This window comes from Ammospiza caudacuta, chromosome 11 (assembly GCF_027887145.1).
Source record: "Ammospiza caudacuta isolate bAmmCau1 chromosome 11, bAmmCau1.pri, whole genome shotgun sequence".
NCBI lineage: Eukaryota > Metazoa > Chordata > Aves > Passeriformes > Passerellidae > Ammospiza > Ammospiza caudacuta.
The window spans coordinates 4,753,808-4,781,404 of record NC_080603.1 but is presented as its reverse complement, the minus strand read 5'-3'; the positions used below and the strand labels follow the sequence as shown (position 1 = coordinate 4,781,404).

Here is a 27,597-nt window from a genome sequence, read left to right as displayed (position 1 = left end):
TAGCAGAGTTAGCATTTGCCTAACAGCTTTGGGCAGGGAACACCCTGCTGGGTGGTCTCCTGGTTTGAATGGTGATTCTGAGATGTTTGAATCTGGCTGTAAACAGTCCAATTTCCATAAACTCAGGACCATCTTGTCTCAGTTTGAGCTCCTGAAATTGGAGCCTGTTGTCGAAATGCAGTTCCTTATTTCTGTGTGAGATAAAACTTGTAATCCCCATGTAACTTTTTCCCACAGGGTGGGATGCTGGGAGGACTAAACAGCTCCAAATATTGAACAATGTAAGTCAGCACTGTGAGCAATTGTTGTGAGTCAATGTTGAATGCTTGCCAAAGATGCCTTTTACAAATAAAATTTAGCACTAATTTATCAATGGGTTCGTTCAAAACATGATGTAAAGCACTCAGTACATAATGAACCCATCTGGATCGAAAGAAAATGCTCATAACAACTTTATTATAAATAAATACTATGTTTAAGTGGACCAAATCAGTGTAAAGGTAGTGCTGTGTTTATCCACTGACAATTTCCTACCTTCCTTATTACCTGTAACTGGCAGACAGGGTTTTGATAATGTTTTTTCCCCCTTTTTTACTTAACAAAACTGTCAACATATGTTTTTTACTTCTTGCTGTGGAAGTTTATTTCTTCTCCCTGCTGCTCCCCAGCTATCATCTGGTGGCACAAAAGCAAGCCAACCATCCCCCCAGTTCTCTTCTGCATGCCACACTCTGCTTCTGGCAGATGGGCATTTTGTGGATCACTGTGGATTTTATGGATTTCTCAATTTCGTGGATTACCCACGATGAAGATAATCCATCTGCGGTGCTGCCCGAGCTGATCCTGGGGAAAGGCCACCCAAGTTCCTCCATGGATCCCGTTCTGTGGCCTCCAAGCGAGGAGCAGCTGGGTTTTCCAGCTTTCCCCAGAGTAACCCCAGCTCTGTGTCCATCTGCTGCAGGCTGATGCAGCTTCAGCCTCGAGGGTAGTTGGATTTTGTTTTGTTTTGTTTGGTTTTTCCCCCTTGCTGACCCGATGGCAGCAGTGCCCGGGCAGTACTGACCGTGCCATACCCCAGATCCCGCTCCGTGTCCCGCAGCCCGGCCGGTCACAGCGGGGCCCGCCGGTGCTGCCGGGGTGCTGGGGCAGCGGGGCCCCGCGGGCAGGCACGGCCCGGGCCGGCTCTGAGGGCTCGGTGCCCGTCCGGTGCCGCGGGCGGCTCTGAAGGCTCGGTGTCCACCCGGTGCCCGTGCGGGGCTCGGCTCTGAGGGCTCGGTGCCCGCCCAGTGCCCGTGGCGGGCTCGGCGCCCGCCTGGTGCCCGGGCTCGGCGCTGAGGGCTCGGTGCCCGCCCGGTGCCCGTGCGGGGCTCGGCTCTGAAGGCTCGGTGCCCGCCCGGTGCCCGCGGGCGGCTCTGAGGGCTCGGTGCCCGCCCGGTGCCCGTGCGGGGCTCGGCGCTGAGGACTCGGTACCCGCTCGGTGCCCGCCCGGTGCCCGTGGCAGGCTGGGCGCTGAGGGCTCGGTGCCCGCCCGGTGCCCGTGGCGAGCTCGGCGCTGAGGGCGGGCGCGGCGCGGCCCCTCCCCGGGGCGGTGCCGGGGCCGGCGGTGGCGGCGGAGCGGGGCCATGGTGAAGATCGGCGTCCAGCAGCCGCCCGCGGCGCTCAAGCCGGACAAGGAGAAGGAGAAGGCGGCGGGGGGCGATGGGGTGGCGGGCGCCGTGCTGCTGCCCCCGGGCGCCGTGAGTGGGGCGGGGGCGAGGGGCGGCGGGGGTCGAGGGGTGCGGGTGCTGTGGTGCTGCTTCGGACAGGCACCGGCAGAGGTGTCCGGCTTTACCGGCGGCTTCGGGGCTTGGTGGGCGCCCAGAGTTCAGAGGAGCGGGGAGGGGATGGGGCAGGGTAGGGGCGCCCTGGCGCCAGCAGCCGTCCCTGGGCACGGGACTGAATGTCCAGCGCACACAGGGGCAGCAGACCTCATCCCTTCGGGCGGGTTAGCCTGCGGGAATGTAATTTCGGGTTGGTCATGCACGGGTGGATGTCAGACCCGGCCATCTCTGAAGGCTTTGGGTTGGCACGGGGAAGAGGCAAGAGGAGGAAAGCAGATGGTGCTGGAGCAAGATGGGAAGCCAGGGGCTAAGGGCACAGAGCTCTACATGCTTTGCAGATGGGACTTGACACGGTGATGTGGAGCTGCCCTGCTGGCTCCGGGTGATGGGTAGGAGAGGGGAGCCAGTGCTCATGCCTGCAGGCATCTCTTCGGGCACAAGGGGAGCGAAGGCACTGGAACATCCATAGCAGAAGATGAAGAAGGTGCGCTGGGGCTGGGCACAGCCGTGTGGGTCACTCTCGGGCTGTGAGAGCCGTGGCCAGGCAGTGCTGGGCAGTGCGAGGGTGGCACGGGCAGTGCCCCTCTCCAGCACAGACACTGAACCAGGCACTGTTGTGTTTGGATGCCGGGCAGTGCGGGGCTGACACGGGCAGTGCCCCTCTCCAGCACGGACACTGAACCAGGCACTGCTGTGTTTGGCAGGAGTTGGATGTTTGTGAAGTCTCTGAAGCTGGAGAGCCCCACTTGCCAGCCCTGCTGTGAGGGTGGACCTGCTGGGTGGATTCCACTCTGTGTAGTGTGAGGGTGTCATCCTGAGCTGGGCCTGACCCACGGCATCCACTCTGCCCTGTTACAGCACTCCCGTGTCACAGGAGGAGTCCTAAATGGCATTTCTGTATTCCTCATAAATGCCTAGGCTGTGCATGTGGTCTGATCATTTATTGAACCCTAGTCTCTCTCTGACTCAAAGAACTATGTGGGAGCTGTGGTTTTGCTCTGTTCCTGCAGCAGTGCAGAGTGTTCCTCCTCATGTGCCTCAGCAAACAAGTGGGAATGGCTCTGGAGAAGTGCTTTGCAGCAGGGGCTTCAGGAGACTGCCCTGTTCTGCAGAGTTCAGGCAGTCAGACCGTGATGATCTCTCCCATCACAGATGACACGCTCACTCTCAGCTGTGCTGCCAGGGTCTAACTGTGCTCAGTCTGTCATGATTGCATCTGTTAATCTCACCAGGGAGCTCTGCGGAGACCTGGGGAAACGTGGTTGACAGTGACCTCTCAGTGATTTCCTGACTGTATTTCCTAATTACAGAACTCAGGTGCTCGCTTGCTTCCTGCCTCTGATGTCCAACCCTGGAATCTGACTGTCACACTGGACTTCAGCTCACCCTGCCATTAAACCAGCCTTCCACAGCCAGAAACTCAGTTCTTCTGTTGATCCTGACTGGGTTCAGGCAGGATCTGTCCATTTCTCAGGAGCACTGTGAAAAAAGCAGTTTAAAAAGTAATAACAGATGACAGAAGCTTGTTTCTATCATTAGTGCTGCGAGATCCCAGCAATCAAAATTACTCTGATTCAGGTCCTGCCAAATGTATGAAATTGGCTTAGGTAGCAAATAATAAATTTTGGGGTGTTTATGTTGCCTTGGGCCTTCCTCTGACTCCTGGGAGGCAGGGGGGTGTTTTTTTAAGCCCACCTCTGTGAGCTACAAAGGAACCTAAAAACATGAATTTATAACAAAGACTCCTCAACAATCTCCTGATTCCAGCAGACAGACATGTAAGAACATCAACATGAGTTCCATGCAATAAGGGCAGGAGTGGGTTACAGTGAGTCTGTGCAGTGTGAGGATGTCCAGGGAGCAGCACATCCCCTGACATCAGGTGGCCTCTTCCTGATGGTGTTTTTCAGACTATGGAAATGGATTTCAGACTATGACAGTGGATTCTTTCTTCTGCTTGGGCTTAGCTGGACCTTTACCTTTTCCAGACACCCAGCTTGTGGCGTTGGTCTTTCCATATCCAGGCTTTTTTTGCCACACTCCCGCTCCTGCTGCCAATAATTTCTGTCTGTGTATGTCTTTCTCGAGCTGCCTCACAGCAAAATGGCATTGGTGACATGCAAACAAGATGCTCTGCATTCCTCTCCTCTTTGATCTCATAACTTCAATCCCAGTGATAGGAGCCAGAGCTGGGAGATGATTCAGCGGCAGCTTCTGCAGCCTGGGGATTTTGGCAGGTGCTTGGTGAATGCAGAGATGCAGCAGGCAGGAAGATGTCTGTAATGCTAATGTGTCCTGAAAAGTAGTAGGTGAGCAGTCCTGACAGCAAGCTTGCATGTGCCTGAACCTTGTTTCTCCCTGCACAGCTTGGCTTGAATCAGGAAGAATATGCAGAATATTTAAACTCCTGTCAGAAAAATCCATGTAATTTTGAGACTGTTGCAAGACTTTAAGGGATTATAGAAGAAACAATCCTGTCATTTAGTAGGAACTATAGGGATGTAGCAGCCTTGAGCAGAAGGCAGCTTGAGGTTATGCAGCCTTTGTGTTCATTGGGAAATATTTGTTCAGATGCAAAATAGTATTCAGAAAGTTTTAATTGAACCCCATATTTGCAGTCTAAAATGGAAATAAATAGACACATAGGCTGTGTCTGTAACTGGGCTGGGAAGTGTGCTCCTTGTGATTGTGGTGGATGTTGAAATCTACAGGAACCAAATAACACTGATGGCTGGAGCTCTCTGGTCAAAACGTGGGTTGGGTTTTTTGGGTTTTTTTTGATCCCTTGTGCATCCCTCTAATACCTGCTCATTATTTGGCAGAGACAGTGCAAGAGCCAGAGGAGAAGGGGTTTCATGAACAGCTGCAGCCTGACCTAGTGTAGGTGGAAGTGGGCAGAGGAGGGCACCTGTCAGCCCTCTGTGCAGAGTGCCTGGGGGAATTGGTGCCTGACAGCCAACACAGGCTGGTGTCTGGGGACAGGGGGTCTGCAGGAAACACATCTGGGTGACCCAGGGGCTGCTTTCACAGGAGCCTCTTGTCCTGCCTCTGGGAAAGGACTGCTCCTGCAGTGCTGTTTGTCTCTGGAAGGATGAGTGTCGAAGGCAGGGCAGTGTTTGCTCAGGTCTGGCTGGTGGGACAGAAGGGTTTTACGGGCCAGGCAGGACTGGGAGAGCTCTCTCCATACCCACAGCCTGGTGAGCCTGCTGGAAACACCTTGGCAGTGCCTCACAGCCCCAGGGACTGCAAGGGGCTTTCCAGGGTGCACACAATGCTGCCTGCAGGCTGTGACTGATGTTTTGCTCTTGGTTGGCTTCAGTAATACCAGGCTTTGATTTGATGTCTTTCATCCCATCTGCATTCCCAAAGCCTTGACAAGACTCAGTGGCCTTTGGATCACACCCTTCCTGCTTGAATGGAGTTTTCCACAAGGAGCTGCTTGCTGCCTGGCACTGGATCCATCCAACCCTCTGTGTCTGGGTGGTCTCTCTGTAGCTGCCCCTCTCCCTGCTGGGTGCCCCAGCTCCTGGCTGGCAGCTGAGCTGTCCCAGCCCCCTCCTTGTTGCCACAGCTCCCACACCCAGCGTGGTTGCCCTGCTTGGCAGAAACAGCAGGGCAAAGCGTGGAAACCCGTGGGGAGCGCATTCCTGAGGACCCCTCTGTTCCCTGTGTGGAGCATCTCCCCAGTGAGGAGCAGCTCTGCTGTGGGTGTGGAGCTCCAAAGCAGGCAGACAGTGCCTCGGTGCTGGGGCTGGTGCCCTGTCCATACTCCCCTGCCTTTCCTGATGCTCAGCTGGGAATGCTTTGCATTTGCCCGAGCAAGCCCAAGACGCTCAGTGCTTTGTGGAGACAGCAGGACAGCAGTGCTGTCCCAGGGATTTGCTGCATGAGCAGTGACGCTGCAGAGCTGGGCTCCAGCTCAGGGACAGGTGGAGGAGCAGAGGCTCTCAGGGCACATAATGCAGGGTGACACCAACCTGTGGGTGCTGCTGTGCCAGGGCAGTGCTGGGTTTGGGGAGCGACTCCTTTGCGCATTGTAAGGTGGGAGACAGATGGCGAGGGAAGGGGATGTGAGGAAGAGTCTTTGAAAAAGAGGCTTTTTCACAAAGCAGGCTGGAAATTCAGAGAGAGGAAGGAAAAGCTTGCTGGCAGCAGTGTGGATTGATTGTGCTCATTGACATGTTTGCAGGCTTGAGTCCAGCCTTGAGGCTCTTGAGCTGTGGGGGTTCTCACCCTGCTCAGGCTTAGGGAGTTGAATACGAATATCCTCATTTTAAGAAGCAGCCTCCTGTAACAGAAAGTTATTCCTGGTCTTTGCCCAACCCTCCTATAACCACCATGGTGATTTCTTTTTGTGGCCTATATGGAGTTGTCAGCTTAAAGAGAAGCACTGTCATTTGGTTTTGGTTCTCTGTGGTTTGGGGATGCCCTGGAAGAGAGGAAAAGGTTTGAATTGGAATAAAAAAGATGCTCTGGACCCCTTGCAGGATCTGCTCTAGTGAAATACTGGACTTCAGTGTCTTACAGGACTCCAGACATGAATATTTGATATTCCAGCTGAGCATGACAAAGGATCTGACTAAAACTGGCTGAGGGATTAGGACAGAGAGTATCTGTTCCAAGCAGAAACATTATAAATGCAACTCAATTTTGAAACATGTAGCTGTCTTTCACCAAAGAGATGTAGACTGAAGAGCTGGAGCCAGAGGAGCTGGAAACAGCTGTGCAGAGGTTTGTGTTCTCCCAGAGCTGGGGCAGAGCTGGAGCCAGCCCAGCTTTGCATGGAGGAGCTCTTCACTTGGGAAGAACCTGTTGAGTTTACCTGCTTTGGGCACAGCAGTTTTGGTGAGGTTTTTTTTTTTGGCTGAACACAGAAAACCAAGAAATATCTTTAAACAGAAGAGTTTCAAAGGGTACAAATGAACCAAAAGTAAGTATGAGACAGAAGCCCAGAGGAAGGGAGCTGCATCCAGCAGAGCACTGCAGCCAGGTCTGGAGAGATGGAGGATGAGGTGTCCTTGTGCACTGCTCTGCAGTTGCTGATTTTGTGCTACCAATGTTTGCTCATTACCAGGTTTACAGGAGATGGAAACGCCATCTTGACTTGTAGGTGCCTATTTTCGTCCCAAGTGATGTGTGAGAATCTAGGAATGTTTGGGTATTTTTTTAATGCCAGTGTTACCATTTGAAGGAGGACAGTGTGAGGGTGCTGGGTTTTTGCACTCATCTCTCTGCACTTGCTTTTCAGAGTTGTCTTCCTTGGTGCCATGCCCTACCTTTGAAGTCAGTTTGAACAACAAAGAGAAGGGCAAATTTGCCTCCTCTCTCATGCTGTTGTTAAACTAGACACCTTTTCTTTGTGGTGAATTTTCAAGTGTAGGATTGACTGTCACAGTTTTCTTATACTGTTGCTGGGAGAAAAGATAATAGCTGTCAGTGTTCCAGAAGGGAGCAGTGACTTCATTTTATGGTGTGACACTGTGCAAATCCTGATTTTCAGGGAAGAAGCAAATGCTCTAACCAAGTCTGGTTCCTTGAAGATGACAGGAGATGCTGGACTCTGCCCCTCTGCTTGCAGTGATCAGTGCAGGGTTCTGGCTGGGACTGTCCCTCTTGTCTGCAGAATCAGCAGAAGGCAGGATGTTCTTGGGCATCTTGGGCATGGCTGTGTTCCTTCTTCCAGCTTTTGGGAATCAGTCACATCTAGAGGAAGAGTGAGGAGGGACAGTGCTGGCTTCATTGGCCATAGCCAGATCAGCAGTGCTTGGCTTGCTTTTGGTGAGATCCAGAATGCCTGCTCTGACCATCTCTGCCAGCTCCAAGGTGGGTGCTGTGATTTTAAATTGCACACACCCAAAAGCTCTCCAGACATGGAGCTGGCTGGGGGAAGCAGGGAGAGCCCAGTGGCAGTGTCCAGGTGAGTCCTGTGCTTCCTCAGCCTCCCAAGGCATCACCAGAGGTGAGAAGCTTCAGGTGAAATCATGTGAAACCTTTGGATGTGTCTTTTCCCATCACATTTTCTGCTTTCAGATGTGTTGCCACAGCACCCAATCCTTCACACTTCTTGCAAAATCAGCCTGTGTCTCCCTTGGCTTGTGCCCAGGGCCACTTGCATGGGTTGCTGGTGGGTTTGTTTTACATGGCAGCAGTTGTACAATTGCTGGCTGGGAAAAGGGGAGTGAGTCTCATGGGAGAGCTCAGCACTCTGGTGGGGACCCAGGCTCATGGCTTGCTTCTTCCAAGCCCTGCATGATGGTAGAAGCAAACAGACTGGCTTTGGTAGCAGCTTCTCTTCCCTCCACCCAGGAGGAGAAGGAAGGCTCAGCTACACCAAGAGCAAGCTGAAAGCTGTTGGCATTTCCTTACCTCAGTTTCACAGTGTTCTTGGATATTTTTGGCATTTGTGAGAGGTCTTTTAAGGAGTCAGGTGTCTGCCCACCTGCATATGTCTTTATTTTGAGTCAAGGCTCTCTTTGAATTTGCCAACCTCTCAGTTTAAGAGCTTCCCCTATTCCCAGAGCAGCTGCTCTGCTTCACTCTTGCTTGAGCTGCTTTTGCCTATCATTGCTCTAGAGAGGTTTGAGACCCAGTGCCAAAGCTTAACCTCCATTCTTCTCCTGGGGAAGATTCCCATTCTTTTCATGCCACTTCCCACTTCAGGTTTTTTTTTTTTTTTTGGTAAAAAACCCTAAACAACCCATGGCCTTCATTCACAGGGCTGTGCTGGCTCCTTCCCTCCCCAGGTGCTCCAGAGCCTTTTAGCTGTGGTGTTGTTCCATGGAGGGACTGATTTTCCCCATCATTGCAGTGAGTGGCCTGGAAATCAGGCTGTGTTTATCATTATCAGTATTTTGGCAGTCAGGCTGTTAAATGCCCAGGTTGGGATATTTTAATTTTTTTGCCACTTTGTCACAGCTGTTTATTTTCTCTCTGCCAGCCTCTCTGTTCAACAGGATGCTCAGGGTTTCAGCTGTGAGCGTGGTAAGAACAGTCTTGTTTTTACCAGGGGCTTTGTTGGCTCTGCTAATGCTCTGAATGGTTTTACTCCTGGGAGAAGGAGAGGGAGGCTGGAATCATTCCAGCTGGAAGTTGTTGTGCCTCTGCCAAAAAAACAAAACAAAACAAAAATATGGAAATTAATTCCTCACCCCTGTGCAAAGAGGGAGGAGAAACAGCCCTTTAGTTCCATAAAGGGATGAAAAAAGGAGAAAAGAGGGGGGTTTATATCTCTCTTGCCAATGAAATGAGGGAGAAGGAAAATATGATCACTGAGTGCTCAGGAGCTCCCACATGCTAGGCTGCATTTTTAACATCCTGCTGTCTTTGTCATATAGCAACAATGCTGGGGGTTTTAATTAGCCAGTGGTTGTTTTTGATATTCTAATTTCCAGCACTGTGAAGTGACTCCTGAGGCAGGTGGCTTTGTTGCTAGTCACATGCTGTGGTGTCTCTCAAAGGTGTGAGTAGATTCATTTATTGCAACTTTTTTTTGCCTTCAGCTGTGATAGTCCCTTAATTACTGGCTTGCTTTTGGGGTTTTTTTGCTTCCAGGCATCTTTGAGTCTGAAAGTCATCAGTTGTGTTCTCTGTGGAAATGCTGTGGCCAGTGCAAGCACTGCTCAAGGACTGTGAGCAGGGACTTTGGTTGCCTTGGAAACTGTGAGCCATATATATATATATGTGTGTGTGTTTTCCTTTCTGTCTGTGCATGCAGACCTAGAGCATCAGAAATGCCCTTCAGCCTGGAAGGACTCCCCTTCCAAGTGTGGGTTCCTTAAGAGGCCTCTCATTGTCAGTGCAGAGCTCTGACCCCTCTCAGCCAGGGCAGATCCTCAGGCAGTGTTCCCCCACGGGCTCACCCGGTATTCTCCTCATTTTGCTTTCTCTCCTCTCTCCAAGCATAACTGCTCTTGAGGGCAGGACTCATTTTTCATTCATCTGGCACAGGAACCTTCTTTAGAGTGTCGGGGCTGCTTTGATGGATGCCAGGATGCCTTTGCTGTGATATTTTATCTCTGTTCCTCTCCCTCTTCTTGTCTGCCTTTGCCTTTTCCCTGTGTGTAGTCTCTCACCTCCCTGCTGCAGAGCTTGGCAGCTGCTCCAGTCTGGGCCCTGCCTGCCCACCCAGCTGGCTCTGGCCATCCCTGGGGCTCTCCACCACAGAGTTCCACTGTGTTGGAATTCCTGAGTGCAAGTTACATTGTTCTGATGAGGGTTTCTTAACTTTGGAGCCTGCATCCTTTGAGGAAGCCATGGCAGTGTCTGCAGTTATGTCAGGGCATCAAACCTTGAGAGCTCAGGCTGCTGCTCCCTTGAACAGTGTCCCACAGAGTGATGGCATATTTTAGATGGCACTGCTCTCCAAACTGCATCCCTTTGCATTGCATTTCTCTCCTCACTTGTCAGTCATCAAAATCACATCTACTATTTTTAGTCAGCCCACGCTTCTTTTCCTGTCGGGGGTGTATATTTAGACACTTGCCAATCTCTGTCCCCAGTTTGTCAGGCCTTGCTACACCTAAAATGAAAGATTTCAAACCCATGTGTTTCAGAATGCAGGGAGCAGGGTTTGTGGAGGGCTCCTGTGTTTCTGAAGCTGCAGGAGCAGAAAAAGGCCCAGAGCTGAGTCCATCTCTGCCAAGGCAATGTGTGACTTGGGAAGGGATTGAGGCATGACATGACACTTTTCATCTTCTCACTTCTGTCGTCTTCAGCAAGGCATGGGTGATGAAGGAGCAATAATGTCACATTTCTATTTTTATAACCTTCTCCTGTATTAATGAGAAATTCCAAAGGCAGCATCTCACTAGGTATGGTTCTTGTGACCAGCTCCTGCAGTGCTGTGTCCTAAGGCTCAGTGCTGGGAAGTTGGAGGGGTTTGCTCAGCCACAGGTGTCTGGGAGGTTTCCCTGCTCTGACTCACTGTGGCCTTTGAACTTGATACTTGATTTCTAAATCTTGAACCAGACATTGTGCCCAGCCAGGTTTCTGTCCCCCAACCCCCTTGTAGGAGAACTGTTCCTTAACCATTCAGTACAAAACAGGGATGACAGGACACCAGCCATTTTCATCATGTCCTCAGCAAGACCTGAAATTCCAAAGAAAATCCATGAAGACTGAATCAGGGCTTTTCCCCACCCTTCAGGCTACTTTCCAGCCTCTTCTCCCCCATGGTGTGTATCATGCCTCCATCCTTTCCCATCTGGGTATTTGCTGCCTGCACTCTGTTGCTGTGCTGGCCCTGTGAGCTGGCAGGGCACTGAGTCATAGTGAAGAGTCTGTTTTATCTGAGGAAAGGAATTCCTTTTTATATTCCAATATCCTGTCTGCTGCTGGTGCTGGGCTGAATGCCTGACAGCAGTCAGAGTCAGCATGTCTGGGAGCTCAGGCTTCTGTATGGAGCTGCCTCTGAGTGTCCCAGTGGAATGAAGGATTAGCAGGACAATGCCAAGATGTGCAGGTGCTTTTTGTGACAGGTGGGTGCTTTTCCCCCATTGTCCATGCAGGGGAAGAACAAGCTGTGGCTTCCCCTTGGCTTGCAGAGCATAAGGAGCTCTACCCACTGCCTCTTCTGAAATGATTCCCTGGGAAGGGAGCTGGCCCAGCCCTTTCTGTAGGGTCAGCAAAGTGGTACTGCCCAGGAAAATGGAGCAGAGAAGGGATCAGTGTGTGGAGAGGCAGCAGGTGCTCTGCAGAGCTGGGATGTGTCTGTGCATCCTCCCCACATGCACAGCTCTAGTGCCTGGACCATGGACATGCTGCCCTTCTGCCGCTGCTGTTGCTTTTCCTTCTCTAACAAATAAATGTTTGTCCTCTGCTCAGCCCAGGGAGGGGAGGAAGGGCCTTATGTTCATTTTTGTGTAAAATACCTCCAGCTCTTGCAATATCGTGTTTAAAAAAACAAAAAGAGGAAAGCCCATTTACTCAGCTGTCCCTACCTCTTCCGAGGGATGGTTTTAACCCCAACTTTCCCATTCCTCTTGGCCAAAAAAACCCAAGCTTGATCAAGGCAGAAAATTGATAGTATAGCTTGTTGCAAGCAGTGTGTCTGGTTAATGAATTCTCTGGAACATTGTTAAATATCTGGTGAAAGTACAGCATTTTTGTGTGTTAATATTTTGATTTTTGTCCTTTGGAAATGCACACCTTGAGGACATGAAGAACTCTTCAGGAGAACCCTGCTGCCAAGTCTGATTCTCCCCTTGCTGAGGAGCCAGGCTTTCCTAGGCAAGAAGAGATGGAAATCAGCTGTGATGGATTTTCTGTTTTTTAGAGCACCCTGTTTGTAAACAATTCTACTGCAAGGAGTGGGGGTCCTGTGAGAAGGGAGGTGTGTAGTGGTACAAGCAGGGCAGCAGCCTGTGCAATAAACTTGGATTTTTGCAGGCTGGTGCAGATGAGTTGTCCTGCTGGGGATGCCTCCAGCCCCAAGCTGAGCTGCAGACTGAGGTAGCTGCTTTTAAATTGTCCTTTATTCACAGTGATAAAGGCTGGTGGCCTTTCCATCTGCTGGGCTGGGGGATGGAGACACACTTTTTCAGTCAGGTTTTCCAGGTGATTTTTATGCAGTATTTTGCAGGACTGTATTAACTGTTCCCCTTGGCCTGGCTGGCTGCATTTTTAACCTCACTGCCTAAATTGCTGCTCTCTCAGAATGGTTGCTGTTGATTTTTTTCTTTCCTCCCTCAGAATTTGGGGGTTTGTTTAATAACTTCTTCCAGATAAAAGCTCTGCTTTGCTTCTCCCACAGGGCAAAGCTCTGGCAATTTTCCTGAAGCCAGGAATGTTTTGTAGGGAGCAAAACCCATCTTTGGCAATGAGAGGCCGGATGTTTTACAGTGTCTTTGGCCATGCAAAGAAGACAGAGCTATCCTAGCAAGTAGCAAACCATTGTGGGCTGGTTTCCCTTCTCTACCATTCCTCAAACACAGCTTTTCTCTTAGTGGGAGTATTTTTTTGCCCTTTGAGTTGCTGTGTCCTCATGAAGCCTCTCCAGGCCGTCCCTGGAGCCAGCGCTGGCAGCCCCCAGCAGGAGCAGTGCTGCATTAATGTCTTGGTTTGGAAAGACAGGTGCCTGCTAAGGAAGGCAGGAGCCTCCCCTGAAATGGAGAATGTAAACCCTCCCCACCCCTCCCAATCGCTATAAGTTTTAAATTAAGGGGCTCTTAGGCAAAAATATGGGAGCAGGAAATAACAGTTCTTTAATAGGGAAGAAAAAAAATAAAAGGATAAAATAAACAATGTAGAACACTAGAACAACACTGACAGAGTCAGAACCCAACCTGACACCCTGTGGGTCAGGGTGTTGGCAGCAGTCCCATTGGAATTGTGGCTCAGCCCTCCTGCAGTGTCAGGGGTGGTTCTGCTGGAGCAGGGATCCTGTAGAGAAGGATGGATTCTTCCTCTGAAGATCCAGTGGAAGGAGAGGCAGCTGCTGTTCCTCTGGGGAATCCAGTGGAGCAGCCGTGCTGGTGTCTCAAAACCTCTGGATTATATCTGGGTAGCAATGCTTGGCTCCTCCCTCTGGGCTCACATCTCCCAATGGGATGCTGTAGTTCTTATCAGCCATGCAGTGACATTCAATAGCTGTTATCAGCAGATGCCCCCTCCCAAGGGAGGAGTGAATGTGGTCACTCAAAGGCAAACTGCCCACTTGACAAAGGTAATCTGCCATACAGATGGGAATGGAAAACATCTTGTATTGCAATTTTGAACAATTAACCAGCACTGCAACCTGGCACCCTTTGGATATGGTTCACTTGCAGAGCATTAAACATTTTCTCAGCCTTGCTTCAGTGTCAGGAGATCCTCTTCTTTCTCTTCACCCTCACTGTCTGCACTCTCTCTGTGATGACAAGTGTCTGGGGAAAGCTGCTTTTGTGAAACACTTGACATCCAGCATGACTTTCTTGTCCTAGTGGTTCATGTCAGAGAGCCTTGAAACTTCCTCTAGTAATGTGATTTCTTATTTTCTGTTCTTTGTGGCTTGTCAGAGTTGCTGCTCATTGTCTGCAGAAGGAGAGGAAAAATGTAATATTTTTCAGCTTGCTCATCCCTTTATTTGCTGGAGGAGCAGCAGCAGCAAACTGATTGCAGTGATCCTTCAGTGCAGGAAGCTGGAGGTGAATCGAGGTGCTGTGGGTCTTTCAGCAGCTGGGATGAAGCAGAAATAAATGTAGATTAACTTCTCCTGGAGATGTGCTGGAATTGTAGCTCCCCAAAGCAATTTGGTCTTGGCAGTTATCAGGTTGAATGTGGTAGGAATAAAAAAGTATCTGGAGGAGTCCCTGTTGGCTGGGAGTAGAGCAGGTAGGAGAGGGGCTGCAGGCTCCTGGCTCTGCCCCCGTTCCTGCATCTCAGTGGAGCTCCTGGAGCAGGGAATCCCCACCTGGCAGGGTCCCCATGGGTGTCCCAGTCTGGGACAGGAATGATGCCTCCAAGCCTGGCACTGAACTGCTGCTCTTGCAAGGGCTGCTCCGAGGTAGGGAAAGGGAAAGAGATGTTTGCTGCCAGCTGGGCTGGGCAGAGCTGATCTGATGCCACCTGAGGGTGGTGGGGACACAGGGGCCTGTCCTGTTGGGGCTTCAGCACTGGCATCACCCTGTGGGTGTTGGCCACAGGGTTATTCTGGAGAAACATCTCTTCCTTTAAGAAGTGAGGAACCTTAGAAATAAGAGGCTGATGTTTGCTTTTCAGTCATCCTCCCATTCGTGGCAGTCTCCAAGTAGCTGTGGAGAGTGTCTGTAGTCAAACACAGATCTCAAATGGCACAGAGGAGTTAATCTGCAAGAGCCCTCCCTGGTGCCTCTCTCCCCAGCCTGCCTGCTCAGCTGAGGGCAGCTTTCAGCTCTTCTGTGTGGAAACTGGGGCATCTCTGAACCAGCTCCTTTCATCTGCTTCTGAAAGGCCTTACATCATTCTGCTTAACATTTGAAGGGTTATTTTGGTAGAAAAACAAGAGCATCACAGGTTGGGATGAGCTGTCTGTGGGAGGTAACCCTGCCTTTGCACTGCCCTCTGTTGTCAGGGCTGTGACATGGTGAGCTGGCTACTGTCTGTAAAGATGGGGCAGCACTCTGAAGAGGACAGGTCTGTTTTCTTCTGATGCCCTGTCCATTTTCCTTTGGAGCTGTGCTGCAATGTGCTCGAAAATGAAGTTGAGATCATCACATCTGTTTGTGTCAGCTCACCCCAGCAGGGCCAGGAGGTACCAGTAATTCCCATCACAAAAATTCCCAATGAGAAATTCTGCCATGAGTGCCAGCATTTCAACTAAACAATTTTGACTACTAGTAATTCCCATCACAAAAATTTCCAATGAGAAATTCTGCCATGAGTGGCAGCACTTCAACTAAAAAAATGGCTATAAATACATAAATGCTGTTATATTCAGTAACCAAGAACTAAGAGTTCCTGATCTTATTTTTTATTTTTGGTCAGTCTTTACCTCCCACTGAAACAAAGCTTGTCTTTGTTCTGAACAATTGGTGGGAAGCTGATGATACACATGTCTGTGTATGTTCACACAAACACACACACAGACACTTTTTTTTCAATACATATAAATATATAGGTATTTAATGTATATAGTTTATGTATCTGGGGTAAGGGAGGAAAAATGCACAAGTGTTTTACTGTTGCCAGGTGTGAAGTAGCTTTGCAGGGCGGTGCTTGCCCTGTTCATTGCACAACACAACTTCTTTGGATGGGTTCAGCAGGTTGCTGGTGGCCTGGAGCAGCCCTGGATGGGCCAGCAGATTGCTGGTGGCCTGGAGCACCCCTGGAGGGGCCAGCAGGTTGCTGGTGCCCTGAGGCACTCTTTGAGGGCATAGCAGGTTGCTGGTGGCCCAGAGCATCCTTTGAGGGCCCAGCAGGTTACTGCTGCCCTGGAGCACGCTTTGGATGGGTTCACAGGTTGCTGGTGGCCTGGAGCACCCTTGGATGGGTTCACAGGTTGCTGGTGGCCCAGAGCACCCTTGGATGGGTTCACAGGTTGCTGGTGGCCCAGAGCACCCTTTGGATGGGTTCACAGGTTACTGGTGGCCCAGAGCACCCTTAGAGGGTTCAGCAGGTTGCTGGTGGCCCAGAGCAGTCTCTGAGCTCAGTGTCTGTCCCCAGGAGGAGCCGGGCCCCGCGGCGCAGGGCCGCCGCTCGTCGCTCAGTGGGGTGTGCTACCTGACCATGGGGCTGCTCGTGCTGCTGCTGGGGCTGGTCTTTGCATCGATGTACGTCTACAGATACTTCTTCATCACCCAGGTAGGAGACACTTGGGAAGCACTTCTGGCTCCATCAACCCTAGCAGTCTTTGAGGGAGGTGCTGCTGGATTTTGTTGCTGGGCACTGAAGATGAGGCATTTCTTAAGTGCTAGGCTCAGGCTGACCTCCATTCCCAATGCCAGGAAGGGCCTTCCAGAAACCCTCCCATTCCCTTATGGCTTTGTTTTGCTTTCTCATTAACTGCATAAAAATATCCTGCCAGTTGTACCTTCTAAACCCCATTGCCTGGGGTGCAGCAGTCTGAAAGCATGGCTTGTGAGGGGAGAGCAAGCCTGGAGGGAGCAGGGGGGTACAGGCAAGGGAACAGCTTTTTGCAGTAGGTTTTGTAGGCTCTAGCTCAGAAAAACTCTGTCGGTGGGACAAAAATAGGTGCTGCTATTAATAAAGCAAGCAGAGAAGTAAGAACAAAGTGGGAGATGATGTAGAAAGTGAGCCCTCAACCTCCATTAAATTCAGCACCTTTTCTTCCCATTGTCTTTGCAAAGCCTGGCCCAGCCTGGCCAAGGCACTGGGCTGGCAGCATTGTGGAGGGTCAGAACACAGGGAATGAGACAGGGCAGAGCTGCTTTTTGAGGAGGAAACTGCTGAGCTCTGGCTTGCTGAGTGTTTAGCCAAGAAACCCTGAGCACTGATTTGCACTGGAGCCCTCGTTGTGCTGTGGAGTGGCTATTAGTGAATGAGTTCTCCCAGGACTGCTGCTGCCTTCATCTCTTCAGCCAGCACTTATCCACTCAGCAGAAGAGTCTTTTTATATACTCCTTTTCTCCATACATTTCCTTGCTGTCAAATTAATTTGCGGTTTTGTTTCAAGAAATCATCAGTGCTTTATTCCCCGTTGTCATTCACACCTGATCTGGAAACGCTGTGACAGCCCCAGGGCTGCTCCCCCCTCACACACAGCCCTGTCCCAGGTGAGGGCACCTGTCCCTGGGCTTTTGGTGGTGGCACTTCCCGAGGAGAAGCAGCCCTGGCCCCCAGGGAGGTCCTGGCAGGGACACCTCCCAGGCTGCTCAGAGAACAGCAGCTCCTGTTTTGCTGGGAGGTGAATCCACTTTGTTTTGCTGCATTTGCCACTCTGAGCTACAAGGGCCTCTAGAAATGATTCTCTGCTCAGCCCAAGCTTCTATGCCTCCTAAAAAATACACCATTTTTTCTATGCCTCCTGTGGAAAAATGCAGTTACTGGGAGCCATGGAGGGATGTGAACAGCCTGGTGAGGAAATACAAGAGCTTGCAGGCAGTCAGTTTGCCTTTCTGAATTACTCCTCATAAAAGCCAGCAGGAAATTCTTTATTCCTTTTGGACCTGGCTTGTGACAGTGTTCACAGGGGTCTGAGGATGAGGGGAAGGGATGAGGATCTGACTCCATGTTTCAGAAGGCTTGATTTATTATTTTATTATATATATTACATTAAAACTATACTAAAAGAATAGAAGAAAGGATTTCATCAGAAGGCTGGCTAAGAATAGAAAAAGGAATGAATAACAAAGACTTGTGTCTGGGACAGAGAGTCTGAGCCAGCTGACTGTGATTGGCCATTAATTACAAACAACCACATGAAACCAATCCCAGATGCACCTGTTGCATTCCACAGCAGCAGATAACCATTGTTTACATTCTGTTCCTGAAGCCTCCCAGCTTCTCAGGAGGAAAAATCCTCAGGAAAGGATTTTTCAGAAAATATCATGGCTACACCTGGCTAGCATGGAGTGAGATGTGGTCATTTCACAAGGGTAGTTTGCACTAAGTTCACCAAGAATTTTTTTCTGCTAAAAACCTTGATCTTACAATACCCTCAAGCATCTGATGAGTGTTTTACCCAGCAGGGGTACACTCCTGTTTGCTGTAGCTGTTGGGGGGTGTTGTTTAGCCCTGCCTGGATTGTGCTGTACCCCACAGCTGCCCCGTGAGAGCGTGTTCCACTGCGGGGTCCTGTACGAAGACTCGCTGTACTCGCCCTTCAAAGGGCAGCTGGAGCTGCACGAGGATGTCAAGATCTATATTGAGGAGAACTACGAGCAAATCAATGTGCCAGTGCCCCAGTTTGGAGGGAGTGACCCTGCGGACATCATCCACGATTTCCAGCGAGTAAGGAGCTCCTGGGGCCTGTGGGGGCAGCCATAGGGCTGGGCTGGGTGCACAGCTCCGTGCTCATGGCCTAGCACTGTCTCTGTTGTCACAGGATCTATTCCTGAGCTGCCCTCTCTGGGCTTTTCCAACCTGCTCTGCTTGCAGGGTAGGGAGGTTTGTTTAACACAGTGTCCTGTCTTCCCTGAATTCCCTCTCCTCACCCATTTTCCCAGTCAGGGCTCATTGCAGAGGGTTCATTTGTGTCATTCCTGTGCTTGGCATGCAGGGTCTGACAGCATATCATGACATCACCCTGGACAAGTGCTACGTCATCGAGCTCAACACCACCATCGTGATGCCTCCTCGCAACCTGTGGGAGCTGCTGGTCAACGTGAAGGTACAGCCCTGCTGCTTTTCTGCATGCTTTCCTTGAGTTGGAAAGCTCCTGGCAAATCAGAACTGCTGTGTCTGGGGCAGTGAGCCTTGGCCCTGAGTCTCCACATAGAGTGAAGGCTTCAGCAGGTTTAGCTGAAGTACTGATTGTGCAGACAGTGCAGTAACACTGGCATGATGATCAGCCTGACCAGGGAGACACACAGAAGCAGCAGGTTCCCTCCCTCTGGTTTTCACTAGGAATCAAGGGAAAAAAGAAAAAAATCCTTGCTTTCCCCTTCTGAGTTTTGCACTGTGGTTTGCAGAGCTCTCAGTGTCCCTTGGGGAGGAACAGGCCTTCAGCACTCACCTTTCTGGGGGGAATCTGTGCTGCCCTCCCTTCTGGGCTACAGCACCAGGCTTGGGCTCATGCAGTTATGCTCACAGCCAGCATTAATTTGGTTTAGTACCAGCGATTTTGTTCAGTTCAGAAGCCTGTGCTGCTGAAAGCAGCCATCTTAAAATAGAATACTATTTAATCTTCACAGCAGGGAAAAAGCACAGGATTTTGCAGACTGAAAAAGGTACATATCTGTCTCAGTCTTCTGCAGGTAAATCAAGGCACTGAGCCTGGGTCTTTTATCACTCCTGTGAGGGTCTATTCAAAAGAAAGGTGGAAAAAAGACAATCTAATTCTTACTCTTTCTTAAATTCTCTTTGCTCGCTCCCTGCTATGTGCAGTATGGTGAACTTTGCAGTGTGAGCTCAGAGACAAGCAGTAATGCCTGGAGAGAGCCTGATCTCCAGTCCCTGTCAGACTCCCACTCCCAGTTTGTTTCCTTGCAGTCCTCACAATTTCATGCACTGTGACTGTCTGGCAAATGTGCTGGGAACCCACTGGGGTACAACACACATTTACTTACAACTCATCCAGACCTGTCACAGCTCCTGACCCTGGCAGGTGACCAGTCCCTGGGCAGAGGGAAATGGAAAAGGCAGGATTGCACAAGCTGAGAGAAAACAACTGAGAGATTGGGAGTGCTGGTCACATCCTAAAATAACAGATATAAACTCACAGTCAGTGAAAATGATGCATTGTCTTTGAATTTAAAAAGAGGATTTAAAAAGGGATGTGCTTATGCTTACATAAGCACATATGTGGTCATGTGTGAAGAGCCCAAAGCGGGTGTGAATTTAAATGACCTCGTGATTATTGAGATGGTTCAGTAGTGTACAATCTGTCCCTGGAGGCTTTAACCTGTACCTTAGAGACATTGTTTTAAAATTATTAGTTTGGTTTTGGGCTCAGAAAAATTTTTCCACCACGAGGACAGTGAAGCAGTGGAACAGGGTACCCAGGAAGGTTGTGCTGCCTCCTTGAAATACTTGAAGATTTCAAGACCAGGTAGGATAAAGTCCTGAGGTCCCTCCCCAGCTGAATTAGCTGTGATCCTATGGGCCTGTCATCTTCATGGCCACATGTGGGAGGGGTGGCCTTGCTGATCAAGCAGAAAGCTCAAGTTTATTCCTGCTGCAGGGAGGATCTTTATGACCCTATGACTTCCCCTGCTGCTCAAAACTTGTGCCTTTTGGATGCTGGGTGAGCTTTGTTGGTCCTTGGAATTGGAGACTTTTTCCTTCTCTGTATCTCTGAATGCAGTCAAGTCCCTAATGAATGAGAATTATTCCCAGCAGAAAGTTTCGTTTTGGATCTGTTCAGTGACTGCATCCCTGTTTCTAGAATCAAATCACAGCCCAGCAGTTAACACCAGTGGTTTGCTCCAGCAGACTGGGGCAGCTCAGGGAGTTGGAGAACCTCCTTTGCTCTTTCCTCCTGGCCAGCCTGGTGCCAGAATGCCCCTTTGCAGAGTGGCTGCCACATGCCCTGTGCCTGCTTCTTTCAGGCTTTGTTTTGCACAGGTGTGATAGTTCAGTGACCAGGGTTGCATCAGTGTCTGACATAAAAGAATGGAGGGATGCTCCCCCTACAGCAGCAGGAGCCTGGAGGTGACCAAGTTACATGATGGACCATCCACATCTCTTGCAGAACATGAGATGGTCACAGCTTTAGCTTGCTGAAGGTACTGTCCTTATTGCACAGCCCTGCCATGGAGGAGTGGTGATTCCCCCTTCACCTGCCACAGCTATTTCAGTCTGAGACAGTGAAGAAACTGGCTTGTGTGCTCATGTCTGTGTCACTGAGCCTCTCCCCAGGCCAAGGGTGTGGCACATCCTGAACCCCAGCCCTAGCTGTCACTGTGACACCCCCTGCCAGGAGCTGCAAGTATCTCACAGCCCCCCTGCCTTCTCTATTATTGAGAATCAATAATGGAATTTCTTACAGAACTGAAGTGTTAGTGCAGTACAAACTGGCACTAATTCTCTAATCCTGCAGTGTTAGAGGACAGCCTTATTGATCTACCTGGCTGTGCCAGCTCAGCAGCACAGCACTGAGTTAAGGTAGTGTGTTTCCAGGTGTGTCTCTGTGGAGATAACCAGTCCTGGGAAACAGAAGAGGTGAATCCTGAAATGGTGCTGCTATTGCTTGGTTATTGCCTTGGTTTGAAAAGACAGGTGTCTGCTAAATGGAAAACGAAATGGAAAATGTAAACCCCCTGCCTCTGAATTATTATAATTTTGAAATTAAGGGGCTCTCGGGCAAAGATGTGGGAACAGGAATAACAGTTCTTTACTAGGAAAATTAAAAATACAAATACACTAGTACAAAAAACCCAGCAGTCACAGAGTGAGAGCAGTCCCTGCCCCCTGTGTGCCAGGGAGGTGTCCCAGCCCCATGCCAGGGGGGCTCAGCCCTCCTGCAGTGCCAGCTGTGGCTCTGCTGCAGCAGGGATCCTGCACAAGGGGGGAGTTTTCCTCTGCAGCTCCAGGGCTGCTGCAGATGGGTCTGGGCTCCCTCTGGCCATGCAGGGCAGCAGAAAGCTGCTCCTCTGGCAGTGCAGGGGGCAGAGGCTGCTGTGCTGTGCCAGGCTCAGATTGGATCCAGGCAGGAATGCTTGGCTCCTCCCCTGGGCGGAGCATCTCCCCATGGGATGCTGGCATTGGATCAGCCCTGCAGGGACACTCAGTGGCCATGGACAGCAGAGATCTCCTGCAGGGAGGGTTGGCTGGGGGAGAGAGAAAGAAAAAACTGCCCAGGGACAGCAGAGAACTGCCCCAGCTCTGACAGATGGGAATAGAATACACACCCCCAGCTACACCTTTCAGCTGGAGACAGTTATGCTTGGCCCCTGGGTCTGACAGTTCTTTTATTTCTTTGACTCTTCTTAAGGAAAAGGGACCAGAGGTGATTCTTTGCTTCATGATCTAGTTAGCATCTGCTCACAAGAATCCCTGGCACAGGCTGCCCTTGTTACACAGCTGTTTGTTGCTACAGTGATGTCCAAACATGAAAGATGCCCTGAGCACCTGGGAATGAGCTTGCAGAGAGTCTCCAGTGCTGAGCTGAACTCTTTCCTGTTGTGGAAGATGAGACCTCCATCTCTGGGGACTCACTGAAACCCTGTTTTTTCCATCTCCTGGTAGCTTTCTGCCATGACACCTCACTCATCACCCTGGCCTTCACAGTGGCCTCTACCCAACAACGGGGATGTCACTGCCCCAGACATTCCTGGGGCAATGAAGGTGTGTCAGGAGCTCAGTTCTTCTCTGAATGTGCTGCCCATGGCCCATCTCTAGTCCCCATTCCTGTGGGCACTAAGGGCAGGATATCACTTGGTTCTGCTCAATGGACCAGAGAGGAGAGGAGAATGTTGAAATCTGAACTGGGCTGGTGGTTTTGATTTTTTCCTTTTGAAGTAAATGTAGAGTGCACATTTCAGTGGAGTTCCTGGAATTTTGGTTAAGCTTTTATTTCTCTCCAGATGGCTTTGTTGTACTCTCAGAGTTACAGTTTGGGCATCCTGCTCTAAAATTTGGGTCAGTTTATAACAGGATTGATACTACACTGACTTCACCCCTTATGTGAACATTCCATTTTTGGATCTCATCTATTTTGTGTGCACTGTGCTAGTAGCAAGGGACAGTTTCTTGCAAGGACAAAGTCACACATAACTGCCCTCAGTAAGTGGAGCTTGAGCCTCAGCAGCGAATGAGTTTTCCCCAGTTTGGTTGTTCATGGTGCTCTGCGTGAAACAGTTGTGTTCAGGGAGTGTTTGTGCCTTATTTCAGTGGGAACTCTGTTCTTGCAGAAGGGGACATACCTGCCTCAGACGTACATCATCCAGGAGGAGATGATCGCCACGGAGCACGTCAGCGACATGGAGCAGCTGGGCTCCTTCATCTACCGCCTGTGCAGCGGCAAGGAGACGTACCGGCTGCGGCGGCGCGGCGCCCGCCGGCGTGAGAGCCTGCCTGCTCCTCATCCTCATCACAGCCCCTGCCCCTCATCCTCATCACAGCCTGCCTGCCCCTCACACCCTCATCACAGCCTACCTGCTCCTCAGCCCCTCACAGCCCCTGATCCTCATCCTCATCACAGCCCCTGCCCCTCACACACTCATAACAGCCTACCTGCTCCTTAGCCCCTCACACCCTCATCACAGCCTGCCTGCCCCTCATCCTCATCACAGCCCTGCCTTGCCCCTCAGCCCCTGACAGCCCCTGATCCTGCTTCTCATCACAGCCTGCCTGCCCCTCAGCCCCTGACACCCTCATCACAGCCCCTGCTCCTGAGCCCCTCACACCCTCATCACAGCCTGCCCGCCCCTCAGCCCTGACAGCCTCCCTGCTCCTCATCCTCATCACAGCCTGCCCTGCCCCTCAGCCCTGACAGCCTCCCTGCTCCTCATCCTCATCACAGCCTGCCCGCCCCTCAGCCCTGACAGCCTCCCTGCTCCTCATCCTCATCACAGCCTGCCCTGCCCCTCAGCCCTGACAGCCTCCCTGCTCCTCATCCTCATCACAGCCTGCCCTGCCCCTCAGCCCTGACAGCCTCCCTGCTCCTCATCCTCATCACAGCCTGCCCTGCCCCTCAGCCCTGACAGCCTCCCTGCTCCTCATCCTCATCACAGCCCCGGATCCTCACCCCCTCACAGCCTCATCACAGCCTGCCTGCTCCTTAGCCCCTCACAGCCCCTGCTCCTCATCCTCATCACAGCCTGCCCTGCTCCTCACCCCACATCACAGCACTGCCTCTGTTTCTCACCCCACATCACAGCACTGCCTCTGTTTCTCACCCCACATCACAGCCTTGGCCCTTGTTGTTCACCCCACATCACAACCCAGTCTCATCCTCCTCACCCCACATCACAGCCCTGTCCCTGTTGCTCACCCCACATCACAGCCCAGTCTCATCTTCATCACCTCACATCACAGCTTCATACCCCAGTCTCATCTTCCTCACCCCACATCATAGCCCTGTCCCTGTTGCTCACCCCACATCACAGCCCTGCTCCATCCTCCTCACCCCACATCACAGCCCAGTCTCATCCTCCTCACCCCACATCACAGCCCTGCCCCATCCTCCTCACCCCACATCACAGCCCCTCTCTGGCTGGTGCAGCCATGCTGGGCTCTTCATGGCCAGAGCTGGTTTCCCTCTGGGGCTTTGCCTTTTCCCATGCAGTTAATCCAAGCCCAACTTCAGGATGCTGCAAACGGGTGCTGAGTGCTGTGTTTGTGTCATCCATCAGCCTGATACAAATCCTGCAGAAATGATTGCAGGAGCCAGCAATTCATTTCCACGTGGGCTCCTGGGGCTGAACTAATGGCAGAGCTGTTGGGAATTGTTTGGAAAATTTCCCTAATGAAGGCACCCGATTCAGTGGCAGCTATTCAGAGCAGATTAGATCCGCAAATTGCCTTTAATTAATTAAGTTCATAATAGTATGGAAAATGTTGTGAAGAGGGAACATTGGACTGTGTAAAAATGATTTCATGGAAATTAGCAATATGTATCTTATATTGCAGTGGTAACATTGCTGCAAAATACTCTTTAATACCAGTATTTGTAATAATTTGCTTTTAAGGTATAGTTAAAGGCTCACCTGGTACATGGACCTACAGTCAGTGGGGTTGGGGTCTCTGGGGAAGCTGCAGGGTGCAGTCCCCATGGCTATAGCTGATGGTGCTTTCCTAGTGGGAGCTGCACTGACTCCCATGGAGCCCTGGCAGTCATTGGGGCACCCCAGCTTTGCTGTAAGGGGGGAGGAGCTGCCAGCAGAGCTGCTCAGAGCTGGGGACTTGCATTTGGAGGGCATGGGGAAGTGTTACCCAGGGGGAAGCATTGCCCCAGGCTGGGGCCACAGCAGGATCAGGCACACAGGGATACAAACAGGTGCTTTAAACACTTCTTGGCTGTGACTTCTGCTGGTTTCTGGAGGCTTTCTGGTCCCTGAGATAACGCTGAGATGCTGTCAGCTGAAACCAGCTGTTGCCAGGTGACTCCTTCAGCCCATGGCAGCTCTTACTGCAGGACTATATCCTAGAGGAGGTTGTTAGTTCTTCCAAAGACCAGATAAGGCTGCTTTCCATATGGGCTATGTTGTCCCCCCATTTCAGTGTTCAGAAATTGCATCTCATCTGCTTTCCTTCCCCTCTCTGCTTTGGTTCTTGCAGATTCTCATTTGTTGATTCACCTCTCTCCTCTGTTTAAATCACCTCTAGGTATCAGTCGACGTGAGGCTGGAAACTGTCATCGCATTCGTCACTTTGAAAACACTTTTGTGGTCGAAACTGTTATCTGCCAAAAGTCATGAAGCACTCTCCAGATGTAACCTCCCTTGGCTTTGCTTGCACACACATGCTCTCAGCCCTCTCTTTAGACATGGTAATCTGGCTACTTTTTATACTCCCCCCAGCTTGTGCAGCTCTAACCTCTGGGGTCCTTTGTGGCCCTTTCTTCCCTGCTACCTACCCAAGACATTGGCTGGGCTTAAATTTACACAGTGCTCAAAGATAACTGGGGGTAGATGCAGCTTCTTCCACATAACAGAATGGAAATCCCCTTTGGGAGCAGGTTTGGGTAGAGGAATAGAAATGCTGGAAATAGGTGCTCTTTTCCTGGCTGAGCAATTTCAGGCTGGGATATTGCTCTGGGACAGAGGGGGTATGCACAAGGGGAGGATTTCCATTTTGGGGCTGATACAATGACCTAAACCAGGTGCACTTAGGAAAGGAATAGCTGTGAGGCTACAGACAGGGCAGTTTGAGAGCTCAGCAGAGGGAAGGAAGTGCCAGCAGCAGAACTGGTGGTTACTGGCAAGTCAAGAAGAAGGTTTTTCAAATCTTTTGACAGTGTGTATTCTTATGTAACTCCTCCAGTGAAAGCTGTTTTGATAGCAATCACTGTAATCCAGCTGTGTATCACATTATCTGCAGGCAGCAGTGGAGTACAGATACTGATAGAAGGCAAGATTCAGCTGATCAATATACTGCAGAGAAATTGTTTGAACAAAACTGCATTTCTATTGATCATCAGACAAAAGAATTGCAGAGTAATTAAATATTCTTCCCTCCGTTCCATAAATGTAGTTAAAACTAATTAGGTTCTTGAAATGCAGGCAGTTTTTTGGCTTGAAAGAATGGGGTGAGTTTCAACTTGGCACATTCTTGTTAATTGGTTTCCAGCAAATCTGGACCTGTTCACCATCTGTTGAAATGAGCCTGTTGTTTTGGAAGAGGAAGGATAAAGTAAATGCAAGTACAATCATTAACTCAGCAGAACCAAAATGCAAAGTTAATATATTTTAAACTTCTGAGTGTTAATTTTATGAGTTAATTATGTGAAAACAAAACAGGATCTCAGGATGGTCGTGTAATGCAATAGGAATTAGTATATCGTTAGAGGCTGAGTATTTATTATTTCACATAAACATAGCTATAAATATTAATTTCTGTCAAGTAGAGGAGGACACTTTGGTTTCATTCTGCTTTAAGCTTGACGTAAAATGAAGAATTAGGTGCACTTCTTGCAGGTTGGTGTGGAAAGTTTCCCACTGCCAGATGGGTATTTACTTTTCTAGCATTGTGTTTTCCCAGCAATAACTTGCTGCTAGCCCCAGCCTTTAATTGCCAAGAGGATGACAAGAAGTGGGTCAGAGAATTGGTTCACTTCATGGAAGTAACTGGTAAATTTAAGCCCTCATTTCTCTTCATTTCTAGAAGCCTGAGGCTGCACTCAGGTGCACACAGGCCTCTTGCCCTCCCCTCTGGTTCTGCATGATGTCATTGGATGTGCTAACTGTGCAGTCCCGCAGCTGTAAGGGCAAACCTTGGTTCTTTGGGGTCAGCTCATGTGCTCACTGTTCCATAGGGTGAGAATGCAGTTGTAGAAAGAAAACATAAGATGCTTTGTATATTTTGTCTGGTGGGAATCTTACTTCTTAGGAAAAACCCATGGGATAATAAAGTCTTTTACCTCTGATGTGTGAAGTGTGTGTTGGTGTGCAATGGGAGCCACAAAGCTGTGGCTGATGGGAGGCAGCAGCTGGGGGGTCCAGCCCAGTGGGATGGATGCTGCAGTGGGGAGGCCCTCCCAAGGAGATGGGAGAGCTGTGGGGATGTGGCTGCCCTGCTGGGGAGCTGCCCAGGCCTGCAGGCTCTGAGGGCCCTTCCCTCTGCCATCCCTGGGACACCCAGGGCAGCCTGTGTGGGGAAGGTGCCCAGCTCAGGTCTCTGAAGCAGACAGATAGCTCTGCTGCTCGGGTGCCTCGTGGGCACTGGATGTTTGTGCTCAGCCCTGCTTCTCCATCTGTTTGATTTCTACAGAAAATGTGTCCAACGTGACCTAAGCCTGCATTTGCCTCCTGGCTGGCTCTGTGGGGCCAGTCTTTGGGGTTTTCCTTTCCTCACTACACCCAGAAATTAAGGGGTCCCTTAGTACCCTCCCAGGCTTTCTCCCCCTGTTTCATCCTTCTGGTTGGAAAGTGTCAGAATATTTTCCTGACCTTGACTGTTCCTCTTTCCACAGTTAGTCTCTGGTCAGTCAGGGAGGAAGTTCATGTTTCGCTCCTTACAGTCATTTTTGCTGCATTTTGCATTTAACTCCTCAGTGTATGGGTGCTTTTTCCTTCCTGGGGTTCTGAGGGGAGCTGCACCT

General features: G+C 50.5%; 1 protein-coding gene across 1 annotated transcript; it reads left to right on the top strand.

The window, feature by feature from the left end:
- The first annotated feature begins 1,592 nt into the window (after nt 1–1,592).
- Nucleotides 1,593–26,912, top strand: ITM2C (integral membrane protein 2C). The gene is made up of 6 exons (XM_058812185.1): nt 1,593–1,736; nt 15,939–16,076; nt 17,997–18,185; nt 18,454–18,564; nt 22,748–22,898; nt 25,164–26,912. Exons 1-6 carry the CDS (start codon nt 1,623–1,625, stop codon nt 25,253–25,255), a joined length of 795 nt encoding a protein of 264 aa, XP_058668168.1. The 5' UTR covers nt 1,593–1,622; the 3' UTR covers nt 25,256–26,912.
- Nucleotides 26,913–27,597: the final 685 nt, after the last annotated feature.